The sequence below is a fragment of the Poecilia mexicana genome, unplaced genomic scaffold (assembly GCF_051168715.1).
Source record: "Poecilia mexicana isolate PSO_F unplaced genomic scaffold, ASM5116871v1 scaffold_9, whole genome shotgun sequence".
In the NCBI taxonomy this organism is placed as follows: domain Eukaryota; kingdom Metazoa; phylum Chordata; class Actinopteri; order Cyprinodontiformes; family Poeciliidae; genus Poecilia; species Poecilia mexicana.
The window spans coordinates 27,859,394-27,874,742 of record NW_028263378.1 but is presented as its reverse complement, the minus strand read 5'-3'; the positions used below and the strand labels follow the sequence as shown (position 1 = coordinate 27,874,742).

The window sequence follows — 15,349 nt, the reverse complement described above, 5'->3', positions numbered from 1 at the left end:
CAATCACAGGCAAGCTAGAGTGAAATGTCCTGCCTACCTAATGCACCGATTGGTCAATAACACGGAAGTGACTGGTGAGAGATTTGGTACTGATTGGCCCGTGTCGGTAAACATTAGAAAAACTGCCCGCGGATTGGTTTAAAATGTAGCTGGTCTGACATTTTGTTTCCAGTATCAGATTTCATCTTGTGGAGTTGCTTTCTGTTCAAACAAACAGGAGTTGATCCTAAGGAGGCCGTTCAGTAGAGTAATGGCAGAAGTTTCTGCATCAGAATCCCATGGCCGAATTTTGATACTGTTTTGGACCATATTTAGAATATTCTAATACTTAACAGAAGGGAAAAGCAAGTTATACTCCAACATCAAGTGTGGATTTTAAACGTACAATTAAATGATAGCAACATTTGTCTGCCTACTATCTCTAAAGCTGCAGTATATCTCTTATAAAAAATAAAAAAAACAACAACTTTTTTATATATTTGTTGAAACTATGTCTGACAGGGAGTTATAAGATAGGTAATATGTGAATGGACCTTACCAAGCCCCGCCCAGAAACGCCCCTCGACAGTCCCACGTGGCTGCATGTCTCACAAACAAAGCCTCTCGGGGCTTAGTTTCTATGTGTAAACATGGCGTCTTTCGTTTCAACTGACTCTCTACAAAGTATTTCTGAGTCGATTAGTGTAGCCTTTCTGGGATTTTCAAAAAAATATCAGCCACCACAATGGACAGGGGAACCAACAAGTTCATGTCATCTTTTTTGGACGACATCAAGGTGTTTGAGTCACGGGATGCCTCCAACATTGTGCGCGTCGCAGCTAAATGCTACCGGTCAATGAGGAAAACAGCAGATCCTCACACCCTCAGCATAAATATAGCTGTGGACAAGATCACTGATGCCCGTTGTTCTTGCAAGGGTGTGTAAGTCGGCATTCATGGTTTTGAGGGTTACTTTTGAAATCAGTGATTTCTGTTGTTGGCAAATGTGAGTGTGCTTAGGCCTGATACTCGGTGCTAGCGTGGCTAACACGATTACAGTTTCGTAATCTTTCGTAAGCCTTTTCAGGTAAAATAAAATCATTAATGTATGTCAGATACGGTACACGACGGTTGAGCTGCAAATGCGGTCGTGCACAAGCTTTGATCCAAGCTAGGCATTCCGTATCAGATTTGGGAAATCTGTGAATTTTATTTCCACAAATACGATCAGGATACCTGACATGCCTGTACAGATTCCCCACTGACAGTGGAGAACCATTCTTATTTGAGTTCTGTCGCGAAAACTTTGATTGTGTAGATTGTTGTCTGCTAGTTCACAATCTACATTAGCATGTGTATACTACTTTAGCTTTTGTTTGTGAGACGGTCATGCACGTGGTAGCTGCGCAGTGACGTCAAATGGGCATTGGCCAATGAAACGCGGACCCTGTGGTAAGGTCCATTGCTACTCTTCCTCCCAGTGGTGAAACAACCAATCAGAGCCAGGAGGCGGATCTTAGCACTATCAAGCAGATATTGTTGTGAATGCTTAGACTAGTTAGCATGGCCACCGATGATGGCGGATTAACAGTTTTCTGTTACTGATAAGTCGTTTCTTCTCATTAGCATATTTAGCAGCTAAATACTCGAGGTTCCTTGAGCTTGATTGACAGCGCTAAGACCCGCCTCCTGGCTCTAATTGGTTGTTCATGACCGGAAGCTGTGCATTGCTTCAGAGGGCAGCACAGGGAGATCATCTTTTCACACTTTGTCTCATAACATACTGACATGGTGAGTTTTAACAAGTTTTATATATATATATATAAAGAAAAACTTATATACTGCAGTTTTAAAATTATTTTTGTTGAAGCAACTAATATTTTAAATAAAAATCTTGTCAAACAAAATTTTGTTTCTTTCCATAAACACTGACATCAATTAGATTAGTAAATTAAAGTGAAAGGACCACAATTATAATAAAACTCACAGATACCCATTGTTTAAAGAAAAATTCTAGTAAATCGGATTAAAGTTTCCTGGAGACAGAAAACGTGGAAGAAGATTGAATTTTTTATTTTATTTTTAACATTTTTTAACAAAATCCTACTTGTGGCAGTGAACTGCACACCTTCTTGAACAAATCATCTCTCGGGCTGGGGTGAAATGGTTGTGGCAGCATCATAATCTGGGAGTGCTTTTCTTCAGCAGACAATTATTCAGATCAAATGCATCAGAATGGACCAACTTTTTACTGTAGTATAAAGTTCAAACTTTATAATACAGTTCCACCTTCTTCTTTTTTTTGATGTTGTTCCTACTCAGAGACTCTGATCTTCACAAGAATTCTGGTTAAATGCTGAGTATTTTTATATCACTCATATAAGATATTTAGCTGTTAAAGGCTGTAAATAAAACATGAGCAGAAATCTTCCCATGATTGAGATAAAGAACATGCACTCTACAGGGGACATCTAGTGGCAGTAGTTTGCCAAAGCAGCTCAGCTGGTTACTGATAGATTTGTGAAGCTTTAGATCAATTATCCCTCTGACTGATTAAATTAAAGAGCCAGCATTCAGTCAGCAGCACCCAGTTTCAGTTCTGTTGGTAAAAAACACACCAGTTGAACCACATTGTTGACTTCTCTGGCTGCAATTTCATTGATTTTCTGGCATCAAAATCATAGTGGAGTCTCTGATATCTCTCTTTGACTTTTACCATCCCCTTTAGTTTGGTAGCATCTGATCTGTAGACATCGTGTCTTAAGTTTGTGTGTTCATCCAAATTGTACTCTACAAACCTAAGTTATTCAGCCATATTCTTTTGATGTAAAAAGGTTTTCTGCCATCAACCCCTCAAAACTTGCGTCTCCAGTCATGAATCTTTAACATTTCACAGCGTTGCCGCTAGGTTTAGCTCCCTTTGATTATTGTACGTGTTACATGTTCCACCGTGTTTATCTTGGGACCTGTTAGCGGTTGTATGTACCGCTACCGCCCGGAGACAAACTTCCCCTTTTGAGAACAGTAAATCAATATATTTATCTTGATCCTGGCATGTTTAACTGAGGCCTGTGTAGTCTTGTGATTGAACTTTTGGGTTTCCTGCATTTGCTCTGCACACATTGCATGGTATGTCTATGTGAACATGGGATAATGCACTCCTGGGAAGATTGGCAAGTGTTTTAAACGCTTTCCACTTAAGATTAATCCGTCCCACTGCAGAACGATGGATTTCAGATTGTTGAGATATATGTGGTATTGTCTTAAAGCAAAGATTTATGTACATTTTCTCAGAATTTGAAGTGTATGACTTGGGTCAAATGTTTTGGGTTTCCTCCCACAGCTTCCTCACAATAGTTTGCTGGAGTTCTGGCCCATTACTCCCAAGAACTGCTGGATCTGAAGGCTGCTTCACCCACACACACATTCTACCATCAAATTCTCTATATAGGACTGAGATCAGGGACTTTGTTGTCCAGAAGCCCCTTGCACCTGGACTTTGATTTCTCAATTTATGTCTTTAGATGTTGCTTCAGTATTTTCACATAATGGTCTTTCCTAAGGATATCATCTATTTTATGAAGCGCACCAGTTCCTCCTGCAGAAAAAAAAAAAAAAAAAAAACAGCTCCACAATGATGATGCTACCACCATGCTTCACTTTGGGATGGTTTTTCCATTTCCTCCCACATGTGGCGATGGTCATAACAGTACCACTTTGGTTTCATCAGACCACTGATGAAGGTCTTTGTCCCTGTGTACATCGGCAAACTGCAATCTGGACATATTTCACTGTGGACATAAAGAACAGCACAGGATCCCAGGGTCAGGCTGTTTCTGTCTGTGAATAGAAAGGTGTTTGGTACTGAAACTGACAGGTCCACTTCATGAACTGTAAACCGAAATAGTAAAACCTTGACTGATAATGTCCACTTTTCCATAGATGGACAAACATCTTGTTTAAAGAAAAAAGGCCAACAGCCACATAACGTTCAGATAAATATAAGGGTAGTGCAATTTCTAAGTATGATTTTCAAATAAAGTTCAGGTTAATGACTAGTAGGAACTGGAAAGAACAGATTTTTTTGTGTGTGTGTGCCTCCAATTAACAGGTTTCCAAAGCCATGACATCATCTGGGCTTTCCCCTCATTACTTAGAGACAGTAATCAATCTGTATGTACACTTCTGATTTTAAAGACATTAATAAATTAATCTCTGACATAATACTGACATTTAACAGAAAGAAATAATTTTGGTTATTCTAGCCGACCTAAAACATAAGAAGTTTGTTGTGATTTAACTTTAGCCAGTTGAAAAATATATATATATTATTTTATGTATGTAAATGTTTGGCATGTTTCTGTATGCACCAGAGCCTTTTCCTCTCGAATCCTACGGAAGCAGACTCACTTACAAGGCCCTTGTTTTTTCATATCATGAGCAACAAGCAGGTTCCAAAAATTGCAACCAAAGTACAAAAAAATGTCTTCTTTTCTAAACCATGTGGTTTATGTCTACGGGTTTTGGGGAGTGGGGTTGAAACAAACACGCTAACCAAGCCTAAAAAAAAAAATCCTTCCAGACGTGGTTTGAGGCAACGACCGCTCCATCAGGAAAGAAACGTGAGTGGCTCAACATAATTTATTTCCATTTTATGTTAAAATGTACAGAGTTCTTGCTAAGAAAGAAAAAAATAAAAATAAAAACAAAATGAATAAATTGAAATACATACAGGGACAGAGTAGAGAGCTGAGGCGGCTGAGCACGACTCAACCTTCACTGTGTGCTCCGCTGTCACCCGCGTCTCTTTATTTTGCGCTCTCTCTTAGCATACAACGCAACATGTACAATTACAAAGGATACAAAAAGGGAAGCAATATAAACAGACAAATATACCGAGCTCATTTGTACATGCCTCTTAAATGTAAGGAAGTCATCCTATACACACACACGCGCACACACACATACACGCACGCACACAAGTAAAAAAGAAAAACAATAAAACGAAAAGAATGCCAAGTGACCTTTAGATATTTGTAGTCCTTTTGTTTAAAATAGCATTAATATACTACACAAAGATAGAAAAACTCTAGAGATGAGATGGAATGGAGAGGTTAAAGGCATCTTAAAGTCACTAAAAGTGAGTGGTAATTTTTTTACATTTTGAATTTCTTAGTAATTATTCAAGAGGCGAGCTAAAAAAATGATTTTTTTTTGTTGTCGTTTCCTGAAACAGAAGTGAGAAGGTACAGGGGCTGGGGGCGCGGTGGGACAAAAAAATGACAGTACCAATATCAATGTCAGAATTTCCTTTTTATATTATAGAAAAAAAAAATCTCTACAATAGTTTTCTAAAGACAAAAAGAGTCAGCTTTTGTGTCATAAAAGAAAGCTGCCCAGTCTGATAAAATTCAGAAACCAAATGACGAGAGAAACGAGTACAAGAACAGAGCGATACACTCAAAAGAAAGTATGCATGTAGAAAAAAAAAAAATCCCCTCCTCTTTTGACTTTAAATACTGGTACATGGAGCGACCTGTTTACACCCGTCGTCTGAACGCCGTCCCCCCCGGGGAGAGTAGGAGCGCCCACCCATCTCTCACCCTGCTTTAGCTTAAGTGCACCTCCATCCGAGGGCCGACCCGAGCACTAGATTGGGCATTTTAGGCACACCTTTCAGAAAGGCTGGATGTCTGCTGCCAAACGTCTAGTCAGCGGGAGTGCAGAAAGAAATACTACAGTTTTAACTAAAAAAATAAAATAAAGAACCCTTGACTTTGTCGACTCTGCTTCCCCCAAGCTGCTAAAAAGAACAAGAACTGACGCTGTACACCGTCGGTCAGTGGAGTGTGGACAAAAAGAAGGAGCTGAATGTTGGACGTTCCTGAGCCAGCCGCCGATTGGCGACGGCCAGTCAGCGTGTGTGGATGTTACATATATATACGTGTGTAAGGGAAGTACCAGAATATTTACATCTAAAATTGTTTCCAAGTGGCAGCAAACTGGAAAATAATGCTACTTGTTTCTTTTATGGATATAACATTAATAAGACAGTAACACGCTCGTCTCCTCTGTCTTTGCCGTGTTTTTTGGTACAACACTGTCCATCTGGGAAGACGGGGACTACGGAAAACAGCTCGGACGCCGCCTCAGATGCCCGAGCCTTCCGCTTTTTTTTTTATTTTTTAATTGTTTTGCAGGAACCGTCATCTGACCCGAGCTGCCTCGGAGAGACGCTCGACCTTTTCAGGGAGGCCGAGCGGGTGGGTGTGTGTGTGTGTGTGTGTGTGTCACCGTTTCAGAATGCCACACATATAAAGACAAAAGCATATAAGAGGTCGGACTGCACACGAGTATTCCAAAAAAACGAACAGGAAAAAACAAAAACGACAAGAAAAATAATATTTAACATTATGTTTAACAAAACAGTCCACCTACAAGCTTTCATGGTCTTTTTTTTTAAGATAAGGCTTCCTATATCAATTAAAAGATTGTGTGCATGGTTGGATATACTCAGTTAACCATTTTTTAAATCTCATTCGAAGTCTGTTGGAGGAAGGAATTCCTGTATTGTCTCTCTGGGCCATTCATGGTTATTTTTTTTTTGTTTTGCTTTTGTATTTTTGGTCGTTCTTGACCTCCCGCTGCAGGGGCCGGGGGACACTGTACCCCATTTTGGCTCTTTGAACGTCCGGGGGGCCCTTGATTCAGCCCTGCAATACGCATCCCGAATCCCCGAACACAGCCAGCTGAAGGGAGAACCAAGCCCCAAAAAATTAAAAAACCTGGACAAAAACGACTGCGCAGAGGAACAGGAAATCCAAGCACTTTCCGTCTCCGATCAACCTAGCCCCACCCCCTACGCTGCCAGCAGAGGCGCCGGACCAGGCAGAGGGGAGGAAGGGGCATTTTAAAAACACAATGAGCGTCAACTCTGGTCCCGCATCTCCGTCGCCCTGCTCATCTGCTCATGTACGGCGACTGTTTCGGGACGCCGGCGTAACTGTGGTGGGAAGGGCCCGTGTACATCATGTTGCTATGGTGATTGGGCTGCATAGGCTGCTGGGGGTAACCCTGCCCTCCCATCATGCCCATCTGCATCTGCATGGGGTACTGCGCTGGCTGGTTCATGTAGGGGGGGTTGCTGTGGTAACCGCTGTTCATCATACTCTGCGGCATTCTGTAACCGGCCGACATGGCATTCAGGGGCGTCATGTTCATGGAGTTGTACGGCGCCGGCGTGGGCATGAGGTTGGGCATCATACCGCGCTGTACCGTCAGCGTCCGGGTGGTGCCCTGCATGGCCGAGCTGCGGCCGTAAAGCTGCTGCTGGTGCGAGGCCGGCGCCAGCTGCTGCGTGGCTTTAGAGCGGATGGAGATGTGGCCTTTGACCGTGGCCATCTGCCCCTGCAGCCGGTGCGACTGCGGAGGCCCCAGGCTGATGTTGGTGGCCGGCATGTTGCACTGCAGCTGCAGCGAGCCCAGGTTCATGGAACCGGAGCTGAGGTTGGCCGGTGAGGTCATGGTGGGCTGGCCCTGAGGAAGGGCGTGGGGCGAGGGAGCCAGGCCTGGGTTGGACAGGGAGACGCTGGTGGCGTACGACGTGACAGAGGCGGAGTGCGAGTAGGGCATGGCGTGTGGGTCCATGATAGTGTTGGTGAGCTGCTGGAGCTTCGCCAGGCTGAACGTGGCCGTGGACTGGGGGTAGCTCCCTGTGCCAAAGTCCTGGCTCATCCGCTCGTAGATAGCACGTCCTCCTCCTCCGCCCCCTCCGCTTTCTGGGATCTCCATGATCATGGGTGTGGAGGCGAAACCGTTGCCCATGCTGCACTGGGACAATGCCTGTTGCTGTGGTGGCAGCGGCGCTGAAGGTTGGGATTGAGGATTGGGGGTTTGCTGCGGCTGCTGAGGCGGTTGCTGGGGAACCTTTTTCTGCGACTGAGGTTGCTGCTGCTGCTGGTTGGTGCTGGGGGGCCTCTCGATCACCCCGCAGCTTTGAGGGGACTTGATCCCGCAGCTGGGGGTGTTGGAAGGAGGCGGGGGTGGCGGAGGCTGCGGTACGGCGTTACTAGCTCCTGGTCCAGTTTGCTGGATGAGGCTACAGCTGCCCATTCCCAACTGGGACCCCCCAGTGGCTGTGGAGGGCGTGAGGCTGGGAGTTTGCACAAAGGAGCAACTGTTGGACTGCGAAGACGAGGACGATGGAGTGGCAGAGGTGGAGGAGGAGGAAGAAGATGATGACGAAGCTGCGGAGGGTCCTGCCACGACAGCACCTGACATCGCCCCTCCGTTACCCCCATTTCCTGTTCCGTTGCCCCCTCCACCGCCCATAGTGGAGTCGTAGCTGCTGGGGTTGTCGTAATTCTCTGTCGTGCTCTCGATGCTGCCCAGGTCGCTGAAGCCGCTGTCCACAACCTGCTGCGAGTGGTCCGACACCGACGGCACGTCCATCATCGGAGAAGTCTCCATGTTCTGCTGGGATGGGGCGGATAGTGAGCTCGGGTGTTCTGGAGTGATTTGGGTGTAGCCGCTGCCGGTGCTGCTGCTACTGCCTGTGGATCCGGCAGGGCCCGGCGTACCGCCCCTCTGTCCGGCTGGTGTGGTCTCCACGACGCCTGAGGACAACCCTGGGCTGTTGACCGAGCGGACAGACTGGTTGGGCAAAGGAGGCACTGGAGGGTTTGGGAGTGGGCTGCTATGTTGTGAAGCTCCGCACTCCTCCACCAGAGGCAGACCCTCCTCTTCGTTCTCCCCCGCGTGGCTGTAACTCTGCAGGGTCCGGCAGGCGGCGAGCGTCTCCTCGCAGTCTTGGTAAGCGCCATGGTGCGGCTGCGGCTCGGCCTCTTCCTCCTGGGCCTCTCCTTGCGTCAGCGACTGCACAGCCTGCATCGTCTCCAGGTCCAGCTCATTGGAGTGCTGATGCTGGTGGTGCGGATGGTGTTGGCCCAACTCCTCTTTATAGTCGGAGTGCTGGTGTGGGTGGGAGTGTGCGTGTTGGGGTTCCATCAACAGCGTGACGTCTTTGTCGTCCGGGTGTAGCGTCTCCAGCTGCATGTTCTCAGAAGGGACGGCCATGGCAGTGACCGTCTCCACGGCTGCAGCCGCTGCGGCCGACTCCTCTTGCTCCCTGCGCCGCCTCTCCTCCTGCACGGGGTCGGTGGAAGGAGGTGGAGACTTGACTTCCTGCACCTCCTTCTCAGCCTCCTCCTCCTCCTCCTCGTCTTCCTCCTGCTTGCTGACATAGCTTGGCACCACGCTGTTGTCCATGTCTAAAAAAGCCTCGCCACCTTGGGGTTCTTCTTTGACTGGAGGAGAGTTTGGCCGAGAGGTGGGCTCGTCCTCCTCCTCCTCATCCTCCTCATCTTCTTCGTCATCAGAATCTGGTCTTTTTCTTGACTTGCAGCTGTTGCTCTTGTCTTCTAAATGTCCGTCACCTTCGTCATCCGCGTCGTGCTCTTCGCTCCGCCTGTTGCCAGAACCCGGTGTGACGGCTGCTCGCCTGGTGACGCTGCTGCCTCCACTGCCCATGCTGCCACTTTCCTCTTCTTCCCTGTCTTCGTTGTCGTCATCGTCCTCCCCGTCAGCTACCTCTGCGTCGTGGGGTTGGGAATGTGGGGCCCGTGGCCCTGACGCTGACGAGGAAGACGAGGGGGACAGTAGGGGACGGGATGGTGGACGGCTGGGCTTGTCTTCCACCCATGCGGTTTCAGTGTCCTCGTCCTCGTCTTCTTCATCCTCCTCGTCCGGCTCGGAGGTGGGTGGAGGCTTGGGGGCAGGCTGCGGTGGCTGGTGGATGGAGCGATTCTTTGGCGGCCTCCCTCGCCTTTTGGGCACTTTTTGTTCGGTAGGTTTAGGGAAATAGTCGTCGTCATCCGAGTCTTTTTGTTTGTCAGTTTCGCCAAGTCGCAAACTTGCGGTAGTGTGATCCTCTCCCTGGAGCAGCTGGGAGTCTTTGTCCAGCCGCTGTCTTTCCTTCTCCTGCTTCTCAGCCTCCTCCCGTTGAAAGTACCAGCTCCGCGGCTTGCGGCCAGGCTTCATTTTGATTTTAGGGGTGTGCAAATCTCCACTTTGGATCTGGCCGCCTTCTTGGTTAGGCCCACCACCAGGGGGTTTCCCAGGATCGCATTTCGCCCACTGCGGCTTGCGGCTCTTTCCTTTTGGCCAGCCCTTCTTCTTCTTGACAGGGACCTCGGGGTTGACCATTGGTAACTCTGATGACCTTGCTGCCAGAGCGGATATGGGTTTCAGCATAGGTGTTAGTTCTGGAAAAGCAAGAAGAAAAGCAAGAAATCCATATGAAAACCCTACAACAGTGTATGTAGAGGTATCTATACTAAACTCCTCACGTCTTTCATAAAATACAAAAACAATTTATTTACCATCTTCCTCTGAATCAGAGAGGTTGGAGTGGCGAGCTCTCTTGGGTGTTGGCTCAGACAATCTCAGAGCAGATCTCGCTGGGGGGTAGCGACGCAGTGGGTGGCCCAGGGACGTTTCCTCTACAAGTCTGGGCATAGGCCTCTCAGAGTCTGAGTCTACAAAGGGCTCATCCAACACCTCCGTCGTCTCAGAAATGGTCTCCGTCACCACGCTGCTCTGTGGGTGACTGCTCCGACGAAAACGAGGCCTCTTTAGGGGCTTCTAGGAAGGAACAATGCAATTTATTTAGACATGACAATCTCTGTCTAAAGTCGGAACTAAAGTTTGTAGGGGATTAACATTGGAGATGCACCAGTCAGGATTTGTGGAGTTCTGATCTTCAGGTTTGTTGTTGTTGTTGTTGTTTTTTTAGATAGTGGCTGATTCCGAATTTTCTTTAAGATCTATGATTTAATAAGCCGACATACAAAAAAGATTCAAACTATTTTATTTTCTTGCTTTCCTGCCAGAAAGTAACTAATTATAGGCAACTTAGTGCCATGTGTGAAAGAGCAGTCGGTCTAAGATCTGATTTTACTATTTTATAAAGAGTTAAAAATGATTGAAAAGTGCACATTTTAGGATGCTTTTACACCCAGACAATCTAGAACTTCTTTTCACTTCAATGCCTTCTGCTTAAGCAGTTTGGATTCCAGATATTAGTAACATTCATTTTTTTATATCAAGAATTGATTTATAGTTTAAAAATCCTTTCTGGATATTAAATGTTAAAATGCCATAGTCGTACTGAAAACAGATGTTGTGTGAAACAGTACAATGTTCTGCTATGTTCACACAGATCACATATGTTTAGGGTCGTCACTTCTGTCTCTTTGAATTGCTGCACTGTGAGGTGATAAAACCGGCCCAAATGAACTCTGGTCCATCTAGGGCAGAGCAAACCGATCTGGTAAGAAAGCAGATTTAAGTTGGCTTTGTTACATTAACCAACACTTCGGTTAGTGCGAAGTAGTGACGATGTCATCCCCTCAAAGCATGGAAGTTTGCTTGATTTGGAAATGTTAACACTCTTTGTAATCTCAACGGACTCCATTTGCCTTCCTGTTATCTAGTCAAAGTATTGCTCTCTCCTATGCCGAATGAATTGAATACATTTCTTTTGAATAGCTTCTTTCATTTTTTTTCCTCTGAATTAAACTTTTTACACCTCAACGACATTGAAAACAGTTAACTTCAGAGTATACTTCCCTCCGTAACGCCATTTACAGCGAAGCTGGTGAGATTGGATTTTTGACTTTCTGAGTGGCCTTCTTGGTGCATCTTTAATTCTGACAGCTTCAGCCAGTCCCTTACCTTGCATTTGAGCCCCATCACTGGCTTGGTGAGGATGGGCGGGGAGCATCCCCTCTCCTCGTCGTCATCTTCGTCGTCATCTTCCTCCTCGTCGTCGTCGCTGCTCTCACTGAAGCAGCTCTTGTCGATGGACGCCGCTTCGTTTAACCTGGACAGGACCGACTGTGTCAGCCCCTCCCCAGTCCCGTCTGGAAGCCTAGGCTTCGGGCCCCTCTTCTTTCTCGGCGGCCGCCCTCTTCGCGCCGTGGGGGTTATGGAAGGGTGCCTCGCCAAGTCCAGAGAGTGAAAAGCTGAGGAGTCTCCTTGTCTATCCATGGAGAAAAGGGACGGTGGGCTGCATGAAGAGCCAGCCGTCCGGCTCTCCCCCAGAATCTCATCATCTTCATCATCCTCGTCTTCCATGGGGCGGATCTTGGGTGGCCGTCCAACGCGCGTGCTGTTCTTTATCTTGCCCCAGGGGCAGTTTTTGGGTGGACGACCCCGCGGCCGACGCTCACCATTCGTCGGCAGAGGAGGGTGCGCCGGGTTTGGAAGAGACAGCGGGCTGTGGACGGACGGGGAAGCTGGGGTGCTTTGGTTGATGGGAAGCCCCAGGAAGCCCTTTGCTTCTTCATCCTCTACTCTCTGCTGCATCTGCCAGGGTGTTGTTGGAACCTTGTGGCTTGGTTTCATCTGCTCAGATCATAGAAATATATCAAAAATTTATCAAAGTAAGTCAAATAAACCCCTCAAATTCGTGTTGCCTACCCCCTTATGAATGCCATCGACTGGTCCTTCATCGTCCTCCTCTTCATCCTCCTCCTCTCCATCCGTTTCCGAGACGACGGTGTTTGTGACAATGACCGGCGTCCAGCGGAGACACTCGGGGTCAACTTCCAGCTGTCGTGGCCGAGCCTTGAGGCGAGCCATGTGGTTGGTCACCACCTTTTCCCTTCGCACCAACACAAGCCTGCAAAAAATAAAAAATAAAGGAGCGTTACAGTTGTTTCAACTTAAAACAGTACTAGACTAACTTGAAATGTTTCTTTTTTTTTTAAACAGAGACTTAAATGTACCAAGTCACAAATTTGTTTGATAACTGCACCAGTACAGCCTTTATCTACTCCAGCACCTTCACAAGTTTGGTAAAACATCAAAAAACAGCTTTAATTTGTTCGGTCAGTGCAATAAGGAGCAGAACAGCCAATGTAAAATAAATAATGAAACTGGAACTAACAAAAACAAAAGGTTGACTAACTTTGTCAAACATGTAATAAATAAGCAACAAACCTTCTTTCAAATGGTTCAGAAAATGGAATCTGGATTCTAATGCGATCTAGAATTTCTTTTAGCATCAGGACCGATTCAGATGTTAATATCGGATCGGTGCATCTCTACACTTTAGAGATACACCAACATGAAAATTTGGGGCAATATAAGTATTTGCAATTAATACTGCTGTTATGGCTGACGAGAAATATATTTCATTACCGTTTCAACACGTTTGGGGAAAAAACGACCAGAAACAGGCTGCAACGAGATAAATATAAATATCGGTCGTTCATATTGGCTCGGTTTTATTTATCGGAACCGATACCGCCATCTTAAAAAGGGACTAATATCAGCCAACGTTAGCGCCGATATATCGTGCGTCCCTGCTTTACTTCTATGCACGATCACGACGTGCGACAACTTGCAGAAACCTGAGCAGAGCCCTGAACCGCTCCGAACGTGTGAAGCTGTGCGGCGTTAAGCCGTCGCTCCTGACCTGTCTCCTCGCTGCTCCAGCATGTTGAGGCTGTGCAGGGTGGTGGTGATGTCCTGCGGGCAAATGCCCGTCTTCTTGCTGAGCTGCCGTATGGTGAGCTGCCGGTCACGGACCTCGTGGAGACACTCCAGCACCACGCTGCGCCAGTACGCCATGTAGGACAGCCGGCCCAGGTCCGACAGAGGCTTTTCCGGGGAGCCGGGTTGCCCTTCCCGTTTTGACAGCAGGTAGCCTAGAAAGAAATGGAAACGGTTTTATGCATTGTAAGACGACGGGCGACATTTTCAGGCATTTTGGGGTGGACGGGCGTCCTTACTAAAGTCGATGAGAAAGCGTCCGTAGCCCTTGCGCTGGTATTGTGGAAGAATCATGATGCATGATACGTTGTATTTCTGTTGACAGTGCTTCTCCTGCAGAAGAACAGAATAAAAAATATTAGCAAGTTTTTTCTTTGAGTGAATAGACATCAGGGTTTTTATTCTGTTTTCATTCTTGCAGAGGGAAAAAAGTTGATGAATGATCCTTCAATGCAGGATTGTAGGGTGTGCCTGCAGCGTTTGTTTATTTCATTTAATACAGTTAGATTTTTACTGCACGTGCAGAAGTATTCACTCCCTCTGAACTCATGTCACAACCGCACACTTCTGTTTATTTTAAGACCATTTTATGGGCTAGATAAGGTAATGCATAATTGTAAGAAATGTTTTTTCCCCCCAAATATTTGAGAAGTATGGCTTGCATCTGACCGGTCCATTCTAGATCAACAACAGGATGTTACAGGTACAACTCAAATCTTCTGCAGTGTGAGAGCCGTAGATGTCCCATAACTTTTTGGGGGAAAGAAATTATACAATGACTGTACAAATTTATATAAATATCTACTTCAGGAAATCTGTCATATTAAAAAAATAAATAACCTCTCTTTACGATTTAAAATAAAGAAACTAGATTTAGCAAAAAGAGGATGGGTAGTTTTTTTCCTGTGAGATGGAAAAAGTAATGCTTTTATGTGTAAAAGCACATAAATTCCAACATAATGAAAAGACAAACAGATCTAAATGAATATTACTGGAACTTTCAGTGCAAATATTATAAGAACAATATTAAAAACTGTTTAAAATTTGTTGTTAAATCTAGATTTAAAACATTAGCTGCTTCTTTTAATTCCTTTAGCCAGAGTTATTAAGAGCCATTGTTTAAGGCCCAATGAGCCACTTGTGGCTAAACTTCTACAACAACTTCTAGAATAAAAACTGAAGTCTGTGGCTGTAAGAAAATATGAAAAGGTTGTTTGCGCACTGGTTCCAGTTTAAAGGTATTTATCTCAGGAAAACAGAGCTTCCAGAGAGACATTCTGAGTCCTGCGTACCTTGGAGAAGTAGCCGACTAGATGGCAACCTTTGTTGTCGTTCTGCGTGAGGACGTAGAAAAGGAAGGGCTCCACGTCGTAGTAAAGGGTCTTGTGGTCCAGGAACAGCTTGGCCAGCAGACACAGGTTTTGACAGTAGATTGTGCTCACGTTTCCATCAACCTGTGGCGGGACAAGAGGGAAAGATGCCAATGATTAGGACTTTTGGTCTTGTCTTTTGACATCCGGTTGCATTCCCTGAACACATTACTCACCTCAAAAACAGAAACCTCGTCCTTCCTGTAGATCTCGTTGGCCGGAGGGTGGAACCAGCTGCACTTCTTCATGTGCTGGTAGAGGATGCTGCGGCTCTTCATGTAGCGCAGGCAGAACTCACACAGGTACAGCTTGGGGAGCCTATGAAGACGGACGAGAAGATGGTTAAACGTGGAACAAGTCTATTCAGAGTACAGACGACAGCAAGCGTGGCGCTTTAGAAAACGAAACGATTGAAGGCAACAGTTATGAGCACCGACTGCAAG

At 46.0% G+C, this 15,349-nt stretch overlaps 1 protein-coding gene across 1 annotated transcript in view; it reads right to left on the bottom strand.

Moving 5' to 3' along the window:
* Positions 1 to 4,606: 4,606 nt before the first annotated feature.
* Positions 4,607 to 15,349, bottom strand: part of kat6a (K(lysine) acetyltransferase 6A) — a 35,296-nt gene continuing 24,553 nt past the window's right edge. Inside the window, exons 10-17 of the mRNA XM_088009084.1 lie at positions 15,083 to 15,224; positions 14,829 to 14,990; positions 13,776 to 13,869; positions 13,460 to 13,691; positions 12,460 to 12,661; positions 11,713 to 12,384; positions 10,359 to 10,620; positions 4,607 to 10,241 (exon numbers count right to left, since the gene is read on the bottom strand). Of these exons, the coding sequence (XP_087865210.1) occupies positions 6,940 to 10,241; positions 10,359 to 10,620; positions 11,713 to 12,384; positions 12,460 to 12,661; positions 13,460 to 13,691; positions 13,776 to 13,869; positions 14,829 to 14,990; positions 15,083 to 15,224 (5,068 nt within the window). The 3' untranslated portion in view covers positions 4,607 to 6,939. The remainder of the gene's footprint in view (positions 10,242 to 10,358; positions 10,621 to 11,712; positions 12,385 to 12,459; positions 12,662 to 13,459; positions 13,692 to 13,775; positions 13,870 to 14,828; positions 14,991 to 15,082; positions 15,225 to 15,349) is intronic.